The sequence below is a fragment of the Garra rufa genome, chromosome 1 (assembly GCF_049309525.1).
Source record: "Garra rufa chromosome 1, GarRuf1.0, whole genome shotgun sequence".
NCBI lineage: Eukaryota > Metazoa > Chordata > Actinopteri > Cypriniformes > Cyprinidae > Garra > Garra rufa.
Window position 1 is genome coordinate 21,249,280 of NC_133361.1, and position 24,256 is coordinate 21,273,535.

General features: G+C 38.1%; 2 protein-coding genes across 4 annotated transcripts in view; one reads left to right on the top strand and one right to left on the bottom strand.

Moving 5' to 3' along the window:
- trap1 (TNF receptor-associated protein 1) overlaps positions 1-24,256 on the bottom strand; it is a 72,210-nt gene that overhangs the window by 45,549 nt on the left and 2,405 nt on the right. The window lies entirely within an intron of this gene.
- The window catches only part of LOC141332211 (butyrophilin subfamily 1 member A1-like), a 136,787-nt gene that overhangs the window by 26,111 nt on the left and 86,420 nt on the right, over positions 1-24,256 (top strand). Inside the window, exon 8 of one of the 2 annotated variants that reach the window (XM_073837340.1) lies at positions 608-634. The exons of the other annotated variant lie outside the window; for it this stretch is intronic. Coding sequence (XP_073693441.1) covers positions 608-634 — 27 coding nt within the window. The remainder of the gene's footprint in view (positions 1-607; positions 635-24,256) is intronic. 2 annotated transcript variants of the gene reach the window in all.

Here is a 24,256-nt window from a genome sequence, read left to right on the forward strand (position 1 = left end):
ATGTTTTATATGATCTTATTAAAATATATATTCATTACTTTTAAATTATTAAGCAAAACAATGAATGAATATGCTGTGCATTCATATATGTATACACTTGTGTTTTATTATAAATGTATGTGTAAATGTGACACTGGACCACAAAATCACTCATAAGAGTCAATGTTTGAAAATTGAGATTCATCCATCATCTGAAAGCTGAATAAATAGCTTTCTATTGATGTATGGTTTGTTAGGATAGGACAATATTTGGCCGAGATATTTTGTAAATCTGAATACTGAGGAAATTACCTTTAAAGTTGTCCAAATAAAGTTCTTAGCAATGCATATTACTTAAAATTTTTAATTTTGATATATTTACAGTTGGAAATTTACTAAATATCTTCATGGAACATGAACTTTACTTAATATTCTAATGATTTGGCATAAACGAAGTTGATAATCTTGATCAATACAGTGTATTTTTGGCTACTGCTACTGGTTTTGTGGAACAGAGTCACATATAAACTCTTGGATTTTCTTGGTCTTAAAAGTGTTAATTAAAAGTATTGATCTAAAGATGAATTCTGTTATGGACCATTTATAACTTCACATTTTCTTTTTTCAGCTCTCATGTATTTAAGATCACACACAGGTGAGTAAAAAGGCATAATTATTTATTTTAATTAAAGGTTTGTTTCATGGCATAATCATTTAAGAAAAAAGAAGCAAGACAAAAAAAATCAACAAGTGGATTCAAAACAAAAAATGTATGCAAAAAAATTATAAAATAATGTACATTAAACATTATTTATTTACATCTAATAGTGCATCTTTATTTTTACGTCTTGTTGTAAAGTTCCTATAAAATAAATAATTGTCATTATCTTTATTATATACTCATCTGTAAAGCTGAATTTTCAACATTTTCCACAGTGAAAGTGATTCTGGATGCTGATACGGCTCATCCACATCTCATTGTGTTTGATGATGGGAAACAAGTGAGATATGGAAACACAGAAATGAAAGGAGTGGATGGAGGAAAAGACAGATTTGATTATTATCTTGGTGTTGTTGGGAAGGATGGATTCTCCTCAGGGTGTTTCTACTTTGAGGTGCAGGTGAAGGGACAAACTAAGTGGGATTTAGGGGTGACCAGAGAAACTGTTAACAGGAAAGGCTGGATCTATAAAATGAATGGATACTGGACTGTGAGACGGAGATATGGGGAGTATCGAGCTTGTGATTCTTCTGCTTACTCTCTTTCTCTGAGTGTAGATCCTCAGAGGGTCGGTGTGTTTGTGGATTATGAGAAGGGTTTCGTCTCCTTCTATGATGTGTCCATGTGTCATATCCACTCTTTCACTGATCAGTCTTTTAATGAGAAACTCTATCCATTTGTTTGTTTGGGGTATGAGAAGAATGAAAACTCCACACCACTGATCATCGGTGATGATTACGAATGAGATCAGTGAATTTACATCATCAACTGAAATAAAAGAAAATGCAATACAAACAGCAATAACGAGATTGTAAAGTTCGTAGACAAACTGTAAATTTGGCTTGAGAAAGCCAGGCCAGAAAGTTTTACATTTTTTAAAAATCTGCAAAAGTTTTATGGTTTTCAGTTTTAAATAGTTTTAAAAAGTCTTAAGGAAATACAGTCTATTAGACAGACAGACAGACAGACAGATAGATAGATAGATAGTGTCACGACCACACACAAAGGGAGAAGGTGAGTATCTTTCAAGGTATTTATTAACAAACGTGCACAGTTCAACACACGTGCAATCAGGTGAGTAAAGGTCTCTGTGGTCAAATCTTCAAACAAACACAACAGGTGAGTTCAAGTTCATAAGGATCATAGCGTTAGCAATAGTCACTTCCCTCTAACACGATTCACGTGTTTCACAGGAGAACATCAGAGCAATCCACGAGGAGCACAGGAGAACATCGGAAGAATCCACGAGGAGCACAGGAGAGATAACAGGAGGGGGAGAAGATCCATAGAGAAGCATCCATGCAACTTCGATACCAGCCGGTGAGTGAGTGGCAGAGGTAGGTATATAAGGGGTGTGGTGATTGCTGGTGCAGGTGACGGTGATTAGTATTCTGGTGATGGTTCACGGGTGTGCTGTGGTGGTGATTGGCTGGTTGGTGGAGGATCGTGGTGATTGGGGCTGAGGGATCGTGCAGAGGGTGTGACATCACCCCCTCCTCCACGGGTGACTCCAGGCACCCAAGAACGGCGACGGGGACGACCACGACCTCTGGGAGCTGGGCGTTCGGGATGTTGGCGGTGGAATTCCTCGAGGAGAGTCGGGTCCAGGATGTCGTCACGGGGTATCCACGATCTCTCCTCGGGTCCGAACCCCTCCCAGTCCACTAGGTACTGGAGCTGGCCGTTCCGCCGCCGGGAGTCTAGGATTTCTTGGACTTGGTAGATGTTATCTCCAAGGATCTCTGGCGGGTCGGGAGGAGGAGGTGACTCCGATTCTGTGGAGGAAGGGAACAGGGGTTCAGTGTGGCGTTTGAGTAGGGAAACGTGAAACGAGGGGGCGATTCTGTAATGTGGAGGTAGGTTTAGACGGTAGGTGACAGGGTTGATCTGTGAGTGCACGGTGAAGGGCCCTATGTAGCGGGGACTCAGCTTCCTACTGGGCAGCCGGAGGCGTATGTCTCGAGTGGACAACCATACCTGGTCCCCGGGGAGGTAAACTGGGTTGGGTAACCTACGGCGGTTGGCATGTTCCGTATGCCTCCGTACTGCCCGCTGGAGATGGACGTGCGCTGAGTCCCACACCCTCTCGCTCTCTCGGAACCAGTGATCTACCGCGGGCACCTCGGAGGACTCTCCAGTCCATGGAAACAGAGCTGGTTGATAACCTAGAATACATTGGAATGGGGTTAGACCAGTAGAGGTTTGACGGAGGGAATTTTGCGCATACTCAGCCCACGGTAGATACTGGCTCCAGGTGTTTTGATGTTGGGAACAGTACGTCCGAAGGTAGCGGGAGATTTCCTGAATTTTCCGTTCGGTCTGCCCGTTCGTTTGAGGGTGATATCCGGATGACAGGCTGACTGTGGTACCCAGAAGTTGGAAGAAGGCCCGCCAGACCCTGGAAATGAATTGGGGTCCCCGATCGGACACGATGTCTTCTGGGAGTCCGAAGTTCCGGAATACATTGTGGAACAGTGCCTCTGCGGTTTCTAGTGCTGTGGGGAGACCTTTGAGAGGTATTAATTTGCAAGCTTTCGAGAATCGATCGACTACCACTAAAATTGTGGTGTAACCCTGAGAGGGGGGCAGGTCTGTGGCGAAGTCAATGCCCAAGTGTGTCCAGGGTCGGCGGGGAATAGGTAACGGTTGTAATTTACCTTCGGGTAAGCGGCGTGGGGTTGTGTTGACGGCGCAGACCGAACATCCTTGGACGTACCGTTCCACTTCCCTGCTCATGTTGGGCCACCAATATTTCTGCTGGAGGAGCGAGAGGGTTCGCCTGCTGCCAGGATGTCCTGAGCCGGGGGACGTGTGCGTACTATCCAACAGAAGGGGTCTGAGACGGCTTGGGACATAGACACGACCCGGGGGAAGCTCCGGTGGTGCAGGTTCCTCGAAGGTGGCGGCCCGTATATCTTCATCCAGCTGCCATAGTATGGGTGCGAGAAAGACAGATGGGGGTAGAATTGGATCAGGATCGTCAGAAGTAGGTTCAGGTGAGTGCATACGTGATAGGGCGTCTGCTTTGGTGTTTTTATGGCCGGGTTGGTAAGTAATGTTGAAATTGAATCGGGCAAAGAATAATGACCAGCGAGCTTGGCGGGCATTTAGTCTCTTGGCGTGCTGAATGTACTGGAGGTTCTTGTGGTCGGTTATTACGGTGAAGGGGAACTGGGCTCCTTCCAACCAGTGCCGCCACTCTTCGAGGGCGAGCTTTATGGCCAGCAGTTCGCGGTCTCCAATTCCATAATTCTGCTCAGCTGGGGTGAGTTTTTTGGAATAGTACGCACACGGATGGAGGGATCGGGGTTCATCAGACCACTGGGACAGCACAGCTCCTACGCCCACGTCCGCCGCATCTACCTCCACCACGAAGGGCCTTGAAGGGTCGGGGTGCTTGAGGATGGGAGCGGTGGTGAACATTTGCTTTAGACGGTCGAAGGCTTGCTGAGCCTCTGGAGTCCACTGTAGTACCCGGCGTCCTCCCTTTAAGAGGGAAGTGAGTGGAGCCGATAGGAGGCTATAGTTCTTTATAAAGCGTCGGTAGAAGTTAGCGAAGCCTAAGAAACGCTGAAGCTCCTTCACCGTCTTGGGCTCCGCCCACTTGGCCACTGCGTCCACCTTGCCGGCTTCCATGCGAACTCCCTCCGCAGTGATCACGTATCCGAGAAAGGAGATGGAGGGCTGATGGAATTCACATTTTTCTAATTTTAGATAGAGTTGGTACTCACGGAGGCGTTGGAGAACCTGACGGACGTGGTCTTGATGTTCTTTGAGGTTACGTGAGTAAATGAGGATATCGTCAATGTAGATGATTACGAATCGATGGAGGTAGTCGCGGAAGATTTCGTTCATGAAATTCTGAAATATGGAAGGACTGTTAGCCAGGCCATAGGGCATCACCTGATATTCATAGTGACCGGTGGGGGTGATGAAGGCGGTCTTCCACTCATCTCCTTCTCGGATACGGATCAGGTTATATGCACTGCGGAGGTCGAGTTTGGTGAAGACGCGGGCTTCCCGTAGTTCCTCCAAGGCAGCTGGCACTAGAGGAAGTGGATAGGCGAATTTCACCGTGGCGTCGTTGAGCACCCGGTAGTCTATGCAAGGTCTGAGCCCACCATCCTTCTTGGGGACGAAGAAGAAACTGGATGCTGCTGGGGACGTGGAAGGTCTGATGAACCCCTGTTGGAGAGCCTCCTGGATGTAATTCTCCATGGCTTCCTGCTCAGGACGTGAGAGGGGGTAGATCTTCCCGTGGGGTAGTTTGGCGCCTGGCAGCAGGTCGATACTACAGTCCCAGGGCCGGTGCGGTGGTAGTTGTGTGGCCCGTTCCTTGCTGAAGACATCGGTGAAAGACTGATAGACGGGGGGAATGGCGGTGGCGGATTGAGTGGCAGGGCTCTCTATGGTGGTGGCGTGCAGAGGGATAGGACGGTATGGAGACTCTGCATCTGACGAGGAAGGACGGTAGCCGTGGCTCTCACACGTCTTGCCCCACTCCAGGACTTCTCCTGTGCTCCAATCTATGCGGGGTTGGTGCTTAATGAGCCATGGTCTGCCCAGGATGACATCCACGTTGGCTCGCGGGAGTACCAGGAGGGTCAGATGTTCACGGTGGTTGTGTTGGGAGACGAGGGTCACTTTTCTGGTCCGGCGAGATATCTTACCATCGCCCAATGGTGAGTTTTGGATTGTGGTAATTTGGTATGTGACCTCATTTTGAACGGTGGGAATTCGATGTTTAGCAATGAAGTGTGATGAAACAAAATTGCCAGCCGCTCCGGAATCCACGAGCACATAGATGGGGAGAGTACGAGAGTTTACTATTAGTTCAGCGGTAATATGGGGTAAGAGAGACATGGCCGGAGTAATAGATACGGTACTCACCATTGGACGAGGCGGGCGGACTGGACAGGCACTGATGAAGTGAGAGGCTTCTCCACAATATAGGCACAGACGATTATTAATTCGTCGTTTCCTCTCCGCAGGATCCAGGCGATAGGAGTCAGTAATCATAGGCTCTTCCGCATCTCGTTGGGGTGACGGTGTTCGGAGTGGAGGGAAGCTGGGTACAGACTTTGTAGAAGGACACGCTGAGAGATGTTGAGAAATGCCTACTGCCTTCTTAATAAAGGTTTCCAGCGGCACGTTGTCATCGTAAATAACCATATGCTTGCGGATCTGGGGTTTAAGCCCCTTACGGTAGGCTGCTAGGAGAGCTACTTGGTTCCAACCACTGGTGGCCGCTAGGGAGCGGAAGCGCAGGGTGTATTCATGGATATTGGACGCACCTTGATTCAGAGTGATCAGTTCGTCGTGCACGGAAAGGGGAGTGAGCGCAGCTCCAAACACGTCCTTGAAGTGGGCAACGAAAGCATTATAGGAGATTAAAGCGTCGCTCCGTGAATTCCAGAGTGCGTCTGCCCATTGGAGTGCCTGTCCAGTGAGGAGGGAAATCATAAAAGATATTTTAGAAATTTCGTTAGGAAACTGGTGTGCGTTGGCTTCAATATAGAGGGAACTTTGCAGGAGGAAACCATTGCAACCACCCGGGTCTCCGGAATAACTCATGGGGCGAGAGAGGGGCGTGTTGGAAATCGTCGTTGGAGCAGCAGGTAGAGATTGACGAAGGACGTTTACCATATCCGCAAATGGATCGGGGGTGTCTTCGGTGATAGCGGCGCTCGCCTCCATGAGTGACGCGGTGAGTTAATATTTTAAGGGCTGGTATCCTGTCACGACCACACACAAAGGGAGAAGGTGAGTATCTTTCAAGGTATTTATTAACAAACGTGCACAGTTCAACACACGTGCAATCAGGTGAGTAAAGGTCTCTGTGGTCAAATCTTCAAACAAACACAACAGGTGAGTTCAAGTTCATAAGGATCATAGCGTTAGCAATAGTCACTTCCCTCTAACACGATTCACGTGTTTCACAGGAGAACATCAGAGCAATCCACGAGGAGCACAGGAGAACATCGGAAGAATCCACGAGGAGCACAGGAGAGATAACAGGAGGGGGAGAAGATCCATAGAGAAGCATCCATGCAACTTCGATACCAGCCGGTGAGTGAGTGGCAGAGGTAGGTATATAAGGGGTGTGGTGATTGCTGGTGCAGGTGACGGTGATTAGTATTCTGGTGATGGTTCACGGGTGTGCTGTGGTGGTGATTGGCTGGTTGGTGGAGGATCGTGGTGATTGGGGCTGAGGGATCGTGCAGAGGGTGTGACAGATAGATAGATTTTTTGGGGAATAAAATGTATAAAATCAAGCAAATTATAAAAGAACAAATCCCTCTGTAAATACCTTCAGGACATAGACAGGAATACAATTGTTTAAGAAATGAATTTTGGTGTGTGTAAGTGTTACTGAAATGGAGATTTATGGCTCATTGTATAAGAAAACAATTATTAAAAAAAGAAAACGGCCTTTAAAAATATGCACTGTAATTGAAATCTATTGAAACAAATAGATAAAGTGCTATTAAAAAAAATAAATAAATAAAATTTTGTATGTTTTCTTTACACATATAGTCTGAAAAAACACTTTTTGAAAATCCAAAAAGCCCAAAATCTAAATCTTGATAGGTGCATGAAAAAAACTCTGTCTCTCCTTAAGTGACACAAAAAAACTAAGCCAGTAATGATAATAAATAATCTTCTTATGCATTCTCATATCAATTCATTAATTTATTCAGACATTAAAGACAATTGTGAAAAAATATTTTAAAAATATTTGAATTTACATGAATAGATATCTGTCTGTGTGCATGTATAATAGTTTATTGTGCATTTCTACCCATTTAACACGTTTTTTATAACAGAAAATGATTGTGGTGTGTGTATGAAATGTATTTAGTATGTAATGTTATATTTTGTGTATCTAAATGTAATATTCTGAGGCAAAACACATGAATGTCAACACATCATTTTGTGAGATTCTGTAGATAGTACATGTTTTTTCTTTTCATATTTCTCTTTTAGCATCTATGTCATTCAGAAATGACTTTTATTTGTTTGGCGCTGCTGATTATTAGAGGAATTACATATTTAAGATCAGATAATATTTTACTCCTTTTGAAGAACTGTTTTAAAGAGATGAAGTGTATTTTCATGTGTAAACGAGAGAGAGATGAAGATATGATAATTATACAAGCAATAATGTACAGTAAGTTATTTTTACAGGTATTTTGAAATGACAGGTTCACTGTACATTATCCCACTTTTTACAAGTCTACTCAACAAATAAGTCATTATGATACTGATATAGAACTGCAGAACATGTATGTAGAAAACTATAAGTTTTCAGGATGAGCTGTCAGTTATACATGGATAAAACTTGGATAAAGATATTTATTAGATATTTACAGTTGATCAATTCATCAAGAGACCAACACATATTTTTTTCTCCATAGAGCTGTGCAATAATAGTCAAGTGCAAACCTTAAAACCTGTTTTACATGGAAATGTGTGGAATGAGGAAAAACGTTTCTTAGTAAAGGTGTGTCTCTTGTGTTGTCTCTGCTGCCAGTTTTTTTCACAAGCGATCAAGAACAATATAGAAAAAGATGAGAACTTTGAAATGTATTTTATAAACCCGCAGAGCTCATGGACCATTACAGATGCTTTATTTGATTTAAAGACATCTTTTGTCATCTTTTACTCAACATTCAAACTTGTATTCCTTCAGTGGAACACAAGGATGATGATATGCAGCATGTTCAGACAATACAATGAAATGGCAAACAAGCATAATAGCCAGCTTACAGTGAGTAGGGCCTGACAGACACAAAAAAAAACTACCATAAAATGATTAGATAACAGCTGTTTGGAAGAAACAGAATAGTGAAAAGTCAAGAAATTAATTTGCATTGGATGTTGCATTGCAGGGAAAAGTGAAACTGAATTAATGTTGTGTAAAGAGCTCATATGACGTGATGACAGCATGAATATACTAATTATTGCACTTTGTCATCTAGCGACATCTAAGCAACTTTTAATGTAAAAGGAGGACAGGGCCCAACGTCTTTAAACGGGACGTGTTAAATATAGCTGCGCCAACATTAATGCTTCAAATTTGAACGTTTCTTTTTTATGTGTAGACATACAAGGCATCGGTTTACACCATGTTTCTTTAGGGCTGCATGATTAATTGAAATCGGCTCGAAATCACAATTAAATCGTCTGATTTAGCATGATTATGAAATCTGTTTGCAATTATGAAAGCTGTTATGCACAGCTTGTAAGTGAAGTATGGCTCTTTGATCAGCAGTAAATGCTGCTCCATCTGAAAGCACAGCAAGTTTGAGTCGCTTATAACATGTATTTTAAAAAGCAACAAGCATTAAACATCTTTCCAAACATGAGAAGCATTTAACCTCTTGGCCAACATGTTATAACATGATTTTAATGCACACTTCATAACATCAGTCAAGTGTTTGAAATAAATCCTTCTGAGAGATGATGTGGCTTTTTACACAGAATGAGGCACACAACTTATTTCACAGTATTCTATGCAGTGATAAAGGCTATGTTGATTAACATTGCATTAAAATATACTTCTTTATAATGAAACTTAAAATAAGATGAACTCAGATAAACCATATATTGTTATAGTTGGATTTATTACAACGTCACATTGAATCAAGTCAAGTCAAATTTTATTTATAGAGCACAAGTTTAACACAACCATAGTTGATCCAAAGTGCATTACAATAAAAATAAAAATGAACAGCAAAAGATGAAACAAATATAAAAACAATTTAAAATGTAAAATCATAATAATTTAACACAAATTAACTATTCAAAATACATGCACAACATCACCCAAATGCTAATGAGTAAAAATATGTCTTTAAACTGTATTTAAAAACATCCAATGATGTAGAAGCTCTGATGTGCAATGGTAAACTGTTCCAGAGTTTTGGGGCAACTACTGAAAAAGCCCGATCACCCTTTGTTTTACGACCTGAACGGGGGACGGATAATAGTGACTGATCATTAGATCTTAAAGGCCTAGAGGCTGCATATAGGGATGTGATGAGTTTGCAGATATAGTCCGGGGCAGATTTATGCAATGCCTTATATGCAAAAAGAAGAATCTTAAAATCAACTCTAAATTTGATAGGGAGCCAGTGCAATGAGGCAAGGACAGGGGTGATGTAATCCCTTTTCTTAGTTCCTGTTAGGAATCTGGCTGCCGCATTTTGAACCATCTGTAACCGAGAGAGTGTAGATTGAGTAAGGCCAACGTACAGAGAGATACAGTAATCCAGATGAGAATTAACGCATGAATTACAATTTCAAGGTCTTTACTGGATTGAAAGTGTTTCTCTTTGGCCAATGATCTGAGATGAAAAAAACTACTTTTTACAACTGTATTTATATGCTTGTCAAAGTGGAGAAGAGGATCGAAATGGACTCCAATATTCTTTGCGTAGTTGTGTAGGTTGTTACGTAGAGAACCTAACTGTGTTTTGATAGAGTTATTAGTAACAGCAGGGCCCAGTAGCAACACCTTGGTTTTATTTTCATTAAATTGCAAAGAGTTTTTTTTGCCATCCAGGTCTTGACTTCACTAAGACATGACAAAAGATGATCAAATGAAAAGTCATTTCCTGGTTTGAGTGGAAAATATAATTGGTCATCTGCGTAAAAATGGTAATTAATGTTATGTTTCCGCAGAATTGAGCCTAAAGGAAGCATATACTGTAAATGGAGAACAAAAGAGGCCCAAGAATGGATCCCTGTGGAACACCACACTGGATAGGGTGCAACGGGAGAAGTAAAAGATCCAATATTTACAGAGAAAGTTCTCCCCTTTAAGTATGAGGCAAACCACTCTAAAGCTAAACCCTGCACCCCGACAACACACTCAAGTCAATTCAGAAGAATATTATGGTCAACAGTATCAAATGCAGCACTTAACCCCTTAAACTCTGCGGAATGTAAATCATTTTATTGTGTGACAAACATTATCCAAAATAGACGCTAAATGAATAAATAACGGGCCGTTTCCATGGAGAGCAGAGGATTCGCGGCTCATACAGTGCTTCTATTCAGGTTTGTTTTATTCTTATAATTACTTTGAAACGTAAAGGACACCAAAACAATCTGCTAAGCAATGTATTGCGTGAATATTGAATATTGACAGTAAAGTACAGTAGGTGTTTCAGTAAATACAAAGGCAAACATAAAAATGAATCATAATTCAGTCAATAATCATGAAAAGTTTTTGCAAAGAAACAGAAGGACACTTTTAGGGGGAAAAAGTGGGGGAAAAGGGGCAATGTGACTCCCTTCGGTTATAATTCAATAACTTTCAATTAGAAACTGTTATATGAAAAAATCTTTTTTCTGGTATATCCTGAGACCTAGTGGAATCAAATAAAACAATTTGCAAAGAACTGAGACACCTAAATCCTGAGTAACAGACTTTCAAAAAAAAACTTTTGAAAAAAAAAAATCAAAAAGCGCCTATGATTTTTTTTTTGTTTTTATTGTAATTTTTGAAACCTATATAATGTTATTTATAAAGAATTACACTGATATTATGTAGTTTAAAAGGTTTTCTATACAATGAATGAAACCATTTTTTTTTAAATTTCCTCCATTGTATGTGATTAGGGGAACCATTTGAATTTAGGTAGGCCAAATGCAGGCGGAAATCCCCCAAATAGCTGCAGAGCTTAAGGGGTTAAGTCCAGAAGTATAAGGATAGCAGAAGATCCAGAATCAATGGACAGCAGAATGTCATTTGTGACCTTCAGCAATGCTGACTCGGTACTATGCAGTGCTCTAAACCCAGATTGAAAAAGATCTAAAATGTTATGTGTGTCCAGGTATGAAGTAAACTGTGATAGTACAACTTTTTCCAAAACCTTTGAAATGAACACAAGTTTAGAAATAGGATGATAGTTATGTACTGCAGGGTCAAGATGAGGATTTTCAATAAGGGTTGAATGATAGCATGTTTAAAACTTTCAGGAAATACCCCAATTTTTTAAAGAGCTGTTTACAATAGCTAAAAGAGTGAGACTGATTGTGCCTACAACTTCTCTAAACAAACAACCTGGCAATACGTCCGATTGATAAGATGTGAGTTTCATCTGAGAAATTATTTTGAGTAATTGAGATGAAGACACTGGCTGAAAGTTTATAAAACTACTGGTTGAGTGTGTCAGATTAGTGAGATCTAAATCAGAAAAGAACTGTGATCTAATGTCTTGTATTTTCTAAACAAAAAATTCAGAAAATTGTTTGCAAGTCTCAGTATTGACATCAGGACCTAAACGGCAGGATTGAGGACAGAATTTATGATTTTAAAAAGAACTTTAGGCCTATTGGCATTTTTTGCAATCAAGTTGGAAAAATATTTGGATTTTGCCTCCTTAACAGAATCTTGATAAGAGAATAAGGACTTTTAAAAAATTTGGTAGGAAACTGAAGGCCATCTTTTTTTCCTCCGCTTGGTCCTCCTACACTCTTGTCTGAGAGTGCGAGTGAATGCATTTAATCAGGGTTGAGGACTTCGCTTAAGTTTTTTGTGCTTAAAGGGATAGTTCACCCAAAAATGAAAATTTGATGTTTATCTGCTTACCCCCAATGCATCCAAGATGTAGGTGACTTTGTTTTCTCAGAAAAACACAAACGAAGATTTTTAATGAAAACCGGTGCAGTCTGCCAGCCTTATCATGGGCTTGGATGAGCACCAAACCTTTAAAAGTAAACAAAAACATGCACAGACAAATCCAAATTACACCCTGCGGCTCGTGACAATACATTGATGTCTTAAGACACGAAACGATCGGTTTTTGTGAGAAACTGAACAGTATTTATATCATATTTTACCTTTGATACACAGCCACGTCCATCTGTCATGAGCACGAGTTTGGCATCAGTCACATCACATGTGCACGCGCTCTGACGTAGAATACGCAAACGCCGGAAGCGATCTGTCGCATGTATACGACACTCATTGTTTACACAGTGCACAGAGATTGTGGTATAGCGGCTATACAAAATGGTAATTACTTGCGCGTATCCTGATTGTTTAAACCGATTTAAAGCTAAAAGATTTAGTTTGCTTGAGCAAACTCATCCGGGACTTTTCACTGATTTCCCCTTACGGAGTTTGCGTATTCTACGCCAGAGCGCGTGCTCATGTGACGTGACTGAAGCCAAACTCGTGCTCATGACAGATGGACGTGGCTGTGTATCAAAGGTAAAAAATTATATAAATACTGTTCAGTTTCTCGCAAAAACCGATCGTTTCGTGTCTTAAGACATCAATTTATCGTCACGAGCCGCAGGGTGTAATTTGGATTTGTCTGTGAATGTTTTTGGTTACTTTTAAAGGTTTGGTGCCCATCCATGTCCATGATAAGGCTGGCAGACTGCACCGGTTTTCATTAAAAATCTACGTTTGTGTTTTTCTGAGGAAAAAAAGTCACCTACATCTTGGATGCATTGGGGGTAAGCAGATAAACATCAAATTTTCATTTTTGGGTGAACTATCCCTTTAAGCGGAGCAACTATATTTAAATCATTAAAACAGGCAGAGTTAAATATTTCAACCAATAGTTCAGTATCCATACAAGATGACAGAGAGGCATTTGAATTTGAAATAAACTTGGAGTAAGACTCACAGAATTCAACAGCAGTATTAGCGTGAAAGACACGAGAGTAATGTACAGGCCGAGAAAGAATAGGCTGAACATATAAAACAGCAGGCTCAAAGATAACAGGATTATGATCAGAAAAGCCGGCATCAGATATTTCCGAGATATGTACAGAGAAACCATGAGTCAAGACAAGATCCAGTGTATCGTCTCCATTATGTGTAGGACTGGAGACAGAATTGAGTGAATCCATAAGGCTCATAAAGTGTTTAACCATAGGTTTGGAAGGACAACAAACATGAATGTTAAAGTCCCCTAACATCAATATTCTGTCACATCGAGACATTTGGGTAGACAGAAATTCAGAAAACTCATGAACAAATGTCGAACAGACTTTATGAGGTCTGTAAACTAATACACAGAGCAAAGGGCCATTTAGATCCATTTTTAGAAGTTGCACCTCAAAACTGAGAGAGGCATCAACAGGCAGAAGTCTACATTTGAATGAGTTTCTAAAAGCAGTGGCTACGCCACCACCATATCCACTTGGTCTGGGAGTGCTGTAGGAGGAACAGTCAGAGGGGGAAATCATTTAAGATAAAAGTTTTTTTTTTGCCAGTGACCTAGCATTCACTAGAGCAGTGTTGGGAAGGTTACTTTGGAAATGTAATAGGTTACAGATTACAAGTTACTTGATTTAAAATGTAATAAGTAGTGTAACTTTACAATTACTTTATAAAAGTAATGTAACTTGTTACTTTTAATTACTTTACGATTACTTTTCCAAATTTAGAAAAATTATCAAGCATATAGCACTGACTGAATTTGCCCTGAATGTCGTGACTGACCAATCAGAATTAAGCATTCCACAGCACTGTGTAATAATTTAATTTAAAGTACAGCACCACAAATTCAGACTTTTTTTTTAGTGATAGTACAGTAGAGAGATGACAGGAAAGAGCTGGGAGGAGTGAGGGGAGCGGGATTGGCAAAGGACCTCGAGACGGGAATCAAACTAGGATCATCGCTAGCGCAGCTGCACTATCTGTCATGACAAGATCATAACATAAATAACATCATAAGAAATAGTTTAATAGCTGTGATACTGGGTTTGAAATTAAATGTTTGAATAGTCATGACAGGAAACACGAGCATCTAACAATGCCTTGGAAAAAACAATCTTAAAAAATAAAGTTCATATATATAGTGCTACCTTTTTCATAGATAGTAAAACAAAATTGTAAATAAATTACTTTGTAACAATATGTTTTATATATTTATGTGTCTGGTAGTGTTCACTCAACACATTGTTGACCAATGAGGCAATTTACAATAGCATTCGCTAGACTGTAACATGTATTAATCTATTTATTTTTCTATTTATTTAATAGAACCTAATTAATTTGTAACAATATATTTTTGCATATTTCTGTGCAGTGTACCTTCAACAAAGTTGCCTTACAATTTGCTGTACTGTAACTTTGGTTCATTCATTTGTTTATCTGTTTTGTAAAATGAAACAACTGCTTATTTATTGTAAATAAATTAATGAAAAGCTTTGCAATTTGTAATTCAATGTTACTAAAATATTGTCAAGTTGAAGTTGTGCATTATTATTAATTTACTTGGTAATAATACAGTTTTTTTTAATTGGTTTGGTACTATTTTCATAAGTAAAGTGTGCATTTTCAAATCTCTTAGTACAAAACTTTAAACTGATCACATTTGTAACACCACTAGTCATTCTTTCAAATCTGATGTCATGATTTCATTGTATTTGGACATATTTTCATTCCACTTAATCATTGTTTCAGAACACAAGATCATTGTGATATATATTGAGAACATTTGCTTTAATCACCCAAACAAAACAGTAAGTTCTTTTTTCAGCTTAGTACTTTTACCAATCATTTCATTCAGGAGCAAATAATACAAGGTAAGCGTTTCAAATTGTCCTTGGTGCCGAATGAGGGTAACTGAACTGTAAAATTTACATAGCAAATATTACACTTATGTTCAGACAAAAAAAAAAAAAAAAAATATATATATATATATATACACACACACACACACACACACACACACACACACACATGAAAAAGGATAATAAAAAAAAACACTCATCATTTACATAAGTCATTTACATAAGCCAAATACACTGCCTGGCCAAAAAAAAAAAAAAAGTCGCTACCTGGATTTACTGTAAGTGCTATGATCTGGGGTTGCTGATATTGGTCAAGTCTAGGTTCAGCAACAGTGTGTGCTCAAAGAATGAGGTCAGCTGACTACCTGAATATACTGAGTGACCAGGTTATTCCATCAATGGATTTTTCTTCCCTGATGGCACGGGTAGGGGCGCCGCTCGCAATTTTGGGCCCTATGACAAAATATGAGGTTGGGCCCCCCTACCACACCAAAGCAGATCTCTGGGGGCCCCTAAAGTGCGTGGGCCCTCAGAATTGTCCTAACTTTCCCCCTCTTAGCGGCGCCACTGGGCATGGGCATATTCAAAGATGACAATGCCAGGATTGATCGGGCTCAAATTGTGAAAGATTGGTTCAAGGAGCATGAGACATAATTTCCACACATGGATTGGCCACCACAGATTCCAGACCTTAACCCCATTGAGAGGCTTTGGGATGTGCTGGAGAAGGCTCAGACTCTACCATCATCAATGCAAGATCTTGGTGAAAAATTAATGCAACACTGGATGGAAATAAATCTTGTGACACTGCAGAAGCTTATCGAAACAATGCCACAGCGAATGCGTGCCGTAATCAAAGCTAAAGGCGGTGCAACGAAATATTAGAGTGTATGGCCTTTTTTTGGTGGAAACTTTTTTTTGGCCAGGCAATGTATATTTACATAAGCAAAATATATTTATTCACCTATTGAACAGTGCAAAGTATCAAACACAGTTCTACTTATATGGTAACTAATTGTGATCATCAGGGGAAACAATTAGTAATTAGTATTTCTTGATTGAAAACTCAGCAATTTGTAACTTACAAATGACCAGACAACAATCAGTCAAGTTGAAAATGCATGGACATAATGAATGATTTATTGATTAAACATTAAGATCAGTTGAATTAAATGACAGACAAATGTATTCAACTGACTGATAAGAGATGCAAATCAAAACTTTGATAGTGATAACATTATGAAAGGCAGTTACTGTGAATGAAACATTTATTTAGATGAAACACGTATTTTGTGTAGTGAAAAGGATATTTTGTGATTATGTGTATTGTACTAACACAATTGAAAATATGCTTAAATGTTTGAAAAAAGTGCACTTTTGATGATCTGTTGTGATATAAGTACTAAGAGTTTTGAAAATGTACCAATTGCTTGTGAAAACTGCGCCAAACCAATTAAAAAAAACTGTAATAATAATAATAATAATAATAATAATAATAACAAAATGGTTAAAGCAACATTTTGGGCAAATAACCCAACAAATTAGTTATTTTATAACCCAATTAATTAGGTAAAAGTTACTACCCAATGAAATGGGTTAAAATAACCCAACAATAGGTCGGTGCTATATCAACCCACTATTGGGTTATCTGTTGGGCCATTTTTAACCCAGCTGTTTTAAGTGTGTATAGAAAATCTACACAAAAAAACACATAAAACATGCAAACAATTAAACATTTTTATTTTTTATTCAGCTTTAACATTCACATACACATAAATTTAAAATGCTTTCTTCACTTTAAGTCTCCTATCCATTTGAGTGTTTGTAAAACAGGATTCAAACAGCATATCAGTCCAAATAACAGCACAAGCCTGACCTCCACACCTTCAGTTAGGACACCAATGTCCTGTGGGTCTTTGTTAGGAAGCGCTCCCTCCTTCAGTATGACATACACTCCCATCACAGTTTGATCCATGGTACATTTTGACTCGATGTCTGAATCCTGTGGGGCGAAACACATAAAATATGATCACAAACAAAAATAATCATTACAAGAATTGCTTATGCACTTATTGGCCACTTTATTATGTACAACCGTAAAGTAAACTTCAATCCAATACAGGAGCTCTGATGTGAACATTTACAAGATTATAATTTCTCAGTTTAAGTTGAAACTGTCAGAAAAGTGATAATTCTTCTGTTTATTATTGAGGTCACAGTGGGTGCTGCTGTGTTATTGCAGTGCATTATTTAAACACTTTTATAATTTATTTGGCAACCATATTTAAAATGAATGAGGTGGCTAAAACATTATAACCACGTAGAATATAATGCACTCCAATAAAACAAAAGCATGCAAGTACAGTTTTCTGATGCTATTTAATTTATTTATTATTATTATTTCAGATCAATGTAAATCTTTAGTAGGGCTTTACACATAGTTTTGTAAATTAGGCCCCAAGAGAGCTCAACCATTATGAATAAAAAATTAATTGGTTTAGTACATCAACCAATTCACATAAGATCTTTGTCTAAGTGTATATCAGTTTCCTATTAATGAACAATTGACCAGCTCAATTATTTGACAAAGTTAAGTGTTCTCTCATGTCACATTTTTGTTGTAGCAAACAGGGAAAAAACATGGCCCAAGTACAGAATATATGGGCTTTTGAAATTATTTTCTCATCAACTCACCAAATCCGCCTTGACTAGTTTTTCAGAGTCTTCATTCAAGTAGATGCACAGAGACTTGATGACACAGGCTTCTCTGGTACGGTATGTAGAGTGTCATCCTGTAGGGTGGAGACAAGATTACATCAACTTCAGCGGTGGGACAGCTTAAGAGTACTGAACGTGTTACTGTCTGTGTAGAACGGGTGAACTCTACACACATGGGTTTGTTTTCAATGTGCATGCATTATTTAAATATAAAGTAGTCAACAAAAAAGTTAATCAAAGTTGTCCTAAGACAAATCGTTTTGGTTTCAGGTCAAATTTTGGTCCCACTTTGCATTAGGTGGGCTTAACTACTATGTACTTACACTTACACTTCAAATGTTGACTACTGTACACAAACAGAATGATTGCTGCTTCCAAAGCAATCTTTAGTTTATAATGCCTAAGTAATTTGTACCTACAACTCTTTGTAACACTTCCTGCACTGCCACATACACATCACTGAAAGAGAAAGAAAAGCAAAGCTCAGTATTCAAGGATAGTTATACATTACTGTATGTGAGTGTTAAAAAAAACTACTTACCATGTAATAAAGGGTAGGTTCACACCAGAAGAGCATGGGGACAGCTATATATTGTGATGTATTTTTTCTGCTGTGGAAAAAAAAAAAGTGTATAAACTTTATATACTATTTCCCGAAAAAAACAATGCATACCTATTCAATCATAACTTTAATTTATTTATATTAAAATATATGGTTGACTGCATTATAGATTTTACTTGACAATTTTTGCAAACTGTATTCTATAAACTGGGTAGCATTATGTAACATTTCGGAACTCAAGAAAAACAAACAAAAACAGCTCTATAAACGTTAGCTAGACTGAAAAGAGCGATGAGAAGTGCACACTGAGTCAACATAGGACAAGTCGCGTAAATGTATATCGCAAAAATAGAATTACGCTAACTACATTAACGTACAAACAGAAAAAAACGAGTGCATGTTGTGTTCGACTATGCATTCTTTCCTCCCGTTTTGAGAGAGACATTTATAATATAGGCTAATGTGTTTATACTGATGCTGTGTGTGTGTGTGTGTGTGTGTGTGTGTGTGTGTGTAGGCTATAGGCTATCTCCAGCAATACAATAAGTATGTGTAAATATCACAGTTATGTTTCAGTGCCAACAAAGTTGGTAGATCACATTCCTTAATAAAATATATATGATTTGTATTACATACTATTGCAAGCCAGGGCCGGAGTGGGACTCCTTTTCAGCCCTGGAGTTTCAAGCCTTATACCGGCCCACTTTAGTTCACGACTGACTATATTAAAATGACGTCATTTTCAATTCAGTGCAAATACATAAGACTAAGTGTTGCTTCACAGTGAAGATTTATTTGAACAGTTAACACAATGTTATGTTTAACAGTAACAGAATCTATTTTCTGTTAAAATTAGTGCTCATAAATATCCAAAATCTTGAAATGAAAAAATATCAAATAAATACAAATATATATTAAGCTATATGTATAAACTAAAGATTCAAAGAAAATGCATTAATTCATCTCACTCCCTAAAAAAATAGATACAGTATTTCTCAAAATGAATAAAAACAGTGAAATGCATAGCAAACCTGCAATAATTAAATGTCAAATAATACAAATATCCTTTATGTATTTAATCCCATTTTATTAACCAATGTATTTGCTGCCGACCTTAAATGATCCAATTCATCCGTACTAATAAGCAAAAATTACTCAAGATGATCTAACATTTGTATTTCTTTTTTTATTGCTGAAGAGTTGAAATTTTTTTATTCTGCGGTCTACTGTACAGACGTGAATTTACTTTTCTCTAAGCCTGAGGCTTTTGTTGTCAAAAGGCTTTTATATTTGCCAAAAATAGAACTTTTTATATTAAAAACAAACAAGCCCTGCCCAGATTTAAAAAGTAACGCAAAAGTAACGTAACACATTACTTTCCATAAAAAGTAACTAAGTAATGTAATTAGTTCCTTTTTTAGTGAGTAACTCAATATTGTAATGCATTACTTTTAAAAGTAACTTCCCCCAACACTGTTGGTCTAACATGCATGTTTGTTTGATTCATGCAGACATACGGACACTCATCTAACCTCGTAGGAAGCGCAGCCACTTGGGAAGGATGTCTGTGGCTTTGGTTTGGATCAGAACCTTTCTGCTGTACAGGGCCACACTGGATCCCATCTCACGACTCACGTCGAACATTGAAGGTTTCTGCTCACACATATTTACATAAAAGGATAATGCAGTGAGTTGTGGGTCATCGCAAAACAAAGAATCATTTAGATTTATTATATGGCTGATTACCAAACAAATGGACATAAAATATAAATTTGAGTTACTTTTTATCATGTGGGAAGAAAGAAGAGTGATTTGTGAAGGAAAAATCAGATACACCTCTGAATACTAACTAAAATATTGAAAACAATTATAGAAGAAGGGCCATTCTAAATAATTGGTCCAAAGTCAGAGTTTGACAAATGTGTTTTTTCCCCCCAAAAAAATGTATGTATGCAAATTGTATAATATCTAGTAATTGTGCAAGTAATTCTCATATTGTATTTTCAGAAGGTTTGGGAATATTTGTTCTCTTCCCAAATTTGTCACTACCGAAACATGTATAACATGTATAATTTAATAAGAAGAGTTATAGTGACCTATTAAGATTTTGCATACATCTACATTGTTACATCTAATTTGTCAGAGGTAAATCAATAACAATTACATTTTTAACAATATTTCAAGTGTAATTTATGAGATTTGTTGTATTTTGAATCCAGTTTTTCTTTGTAATATACAAAGAAATATATAATATTTCTATGTATACACTGAACCAAACACTATCATAACATCTTAGTTGATAACTCAGTATACTTTATTTTGGAGAAAACATCTCATGTTTCGGTAGTGACTGCACATTTTCAGTAGTGGCAAACGGTACTAAATAATTGTTTTTTCCATCAAACATAAAAATTATGTCTTCCATTTTGTCACTACCAAAACAGTTTTGGTTTAGTTAGTAACAGTTTTATAGAATAACACCCATAAAAAAACAAAGATGCCACTATATCGAAATGCCACCAAATGTTTCGGTAGTGACAATTTTAGTTACTTTTGAAGCTAACTCAAAGATACTAATCAGCGCATGGTTAGCTAGCACAGTTCTGAACAGTGGTATACATACAAAAAGGAAATGTTACGGAATAACACACAAAAAAGTGTGCTTAATTGCAGAAAAAGGGTGTTCAGTAGTGATGTTCCTTAAAGTTACACACAGATCTTTCAGAATTTTGAACACATTTACCTCAAATGATAAGACCCATCAATGAATATTTCCAGATCATAAATTTATGGGTTTAGTTAAAAATCAGTCTAAAACATACACTGCTTCGGTAGTGACATGAAAATGTTTCATACAAAGATACTGTAAAATAAATATATATTTTTTGAACTTCACTTTTTACAAGAATCCAACCCTGCTGAAAAAACCAGCATATGCTGGTTAGGTATGTTTTGGTGCTGGGATGCTGGTTTTAGCTGGTATATGCTGGTCCTTTGCTGGTTTATGCTGGTCCCTTGCTGGTTTTTGCTGGTTTATGCTGGTCATGTTGCTGGTTTATGCTGGTCCTTTGCTGGTTTATGCTGGTCCTTGACCAGCAACATGACCAGCATAAACCAGCAAAGGACCAGCATAAACCAGCAAGGGACCAGCATAAACCAGCAAAGGACCAGCATAAACCAGCAAAGGACCAGCATTAACCAGCTAAGGACCAGCATAAACCAGCAAGGGACCAGCATAAACCAGCAAAGGACCAGCATAAACCAGCAAAGGACCAGCATTAACCAGCTAAGGACCAGCATAAACCAGCAAGGGACCAGCATAAACCAGCAAAGGACCAGCATAAACCAGCTAAAACCAGCATCCCAGCACCAAAACATACCTAACCAGCATATGCTGGTTTTTTCAGCAGGGAAATTATACTTTCAAAAACAATGGGGGAAAATTACAAAAATTATTTTAATATCATTTTTTTACAAGTTGAAATGTAGGGGTTAGAGTTCAGGACAGCCACCTCCTAATCGAAAGTACCCAATAAATTATGATTTTATTAAGCTGTAATGATAAGCTTTTTAATCATTTTAAATATTATTGTGGGTTTCAGTAGATAATAGAAACATCTAAGATTTGAATATTTAAATGCTTTTTAAATGTGTTTTTTTTGGTTGTGGGACAGCAGTTTGGACCAATTCTGTTGAATGGTTTATATAAAAGAGTACAATTTTTAATTAAGTTCACTCTAAATTTAAATAAATGCATATAAGTGAAAAATGATAATTTACTATAACTATTTCATTAATTATTACTGAGTTTTACTACTTTAATTTTGTAGTTAAATGGAGTTAATAATGTTTAGTAGGCAAAATTGTATAATATTAAGAAATATAGTGAACCTGCAGAGATGTTGTGAACTGAAAGTGTAAAATTCCAATGGGTTTCAAATAACAATGTAATATATAATGGGTCAGCTACTTTAATAAGACTAAGTTATACTACTGCGTATTTGTCAGATTTAATGCCTGTTCACACCAAGGATGATAACTATAAAGATAGCATTAAAGATATAGTTCTAAAATCGTTCTCAATATTAAAGAATAGCAGAGTCTAGACCACAACTATAACGATAAAGGCACAGAGAAGCAATATCGCTGGAATCACTTTCAGAAGGTTTTTTTTTCCAGCTAATGAACAATTATAATTTTTGTTGTGAACGAGCCTTGACCTGTTGTCTCAAACTCACCATATCAGGCACGTAGAAGATGCTGCGGATGTTGAGCGGAGCGTCTGCGCGGTAATGCAGTGTGTAGCGGGGTTTATCGTGAGCTTGAGCCACATAGCGATAAAACTCTTCATGCTGCCATTCACTGATGTCTTTGGGCTCCATCATCCAGAGCGCCTGCAAAGAGAAAACAGCTCAGGACTGATCAACAGAGCCACAGGGAGGTCACAGGTCATCTATCAACAGACTTCACATACTGTACCTGCAGAGTGTTTAATCGCCGTCCGTTCAGGAAGATGGGAAAACTGACAAAGTTGCTGTACTTAGTCACAACCTCTGCAAAATAGAGCAAAATCACTTCAGTGAGTTTCTTCTCCAAACATGTTTAATACCATTGTATGTGGTTTTAAGTGTTGCACACCTTTGACTCTGTCTTCTGATGAAAACTCTTTGCAGTCGTCTTTAAGATGAAGCACGATCTTAGTTCCCTGACGCACACCTGAAGCTTCTGCGATCTCGAACGCTCCAGAGCTACACACACAAAACTCAGTGAGTCAAACATACATTTGAGATTGATTTTATTCAAGTGTTCAAGTACAGTCTAATAGCCACAAATACGGCAAAATCTGGCTGAAATCTCAAGTTACTTTGAGTGTTAAATAATTGTGATTACGATATTGACCAAAATAAGTGCAATTATGAATTCCGCCATAATATAGGAGCTTTAATAGAAAGGTACATTATTTTTGTTCAAAAAACTGTTATTAAATCTAGGGCTGCTCGATTCTGGCAAAAATCATGATCACGATTATTTGACACGACTAGGTGCAAAACTTTATATTAGTGATTAATTTAAAGATAGCAATACAGCAATAAAATATAACAAATAAAAAAAACTGTGCTTTTTAAAATAAATTACTGAATTCTTTTAGACAAGTCTAAAGTAGTAGTAACAATACTACAGAAATTAAATGTAAAATAAAACTTCAAATAAGCGTCTTCACTGTAATAGTTAAACATGCTTTGTTTATTAAAACTACGAAAGTCGTTCATTCAAAAGCAGTGAATGATTTTTCTCTTAGTATTTACGCTTTATTAATATTAAGCACAGAGACGGTAGAAGGAATATTATTAGTTGCCACTTCAAGTACCACACGGATGCGATATACTGTCACACACACACATTTTCATTCTCAACCATTTATGATCATTTAAGACATAACTGACAAGGGCTTACATGAATAATCACCAAGCGTCTCATTTTAAAATATTTTTGCATTTATTTGAGCGTTTAGGCGTGAACCTTGAGCTAAAAGATAACTTTACATGTCCATGTTCTTCTCCATCTCTGAGCGCATACACAGAACAGCGCAAGTTTTCTTACAAGTTATTAAAAACACGACATCTAAGAAACATTAATTAATCAAGCATGTCCCGTTACATGATTTTGCTGATTTGCATGTGAAATTAGGCTTTTATGGAGGAGCGAAATCGCACTACTGGTTAGGGGGC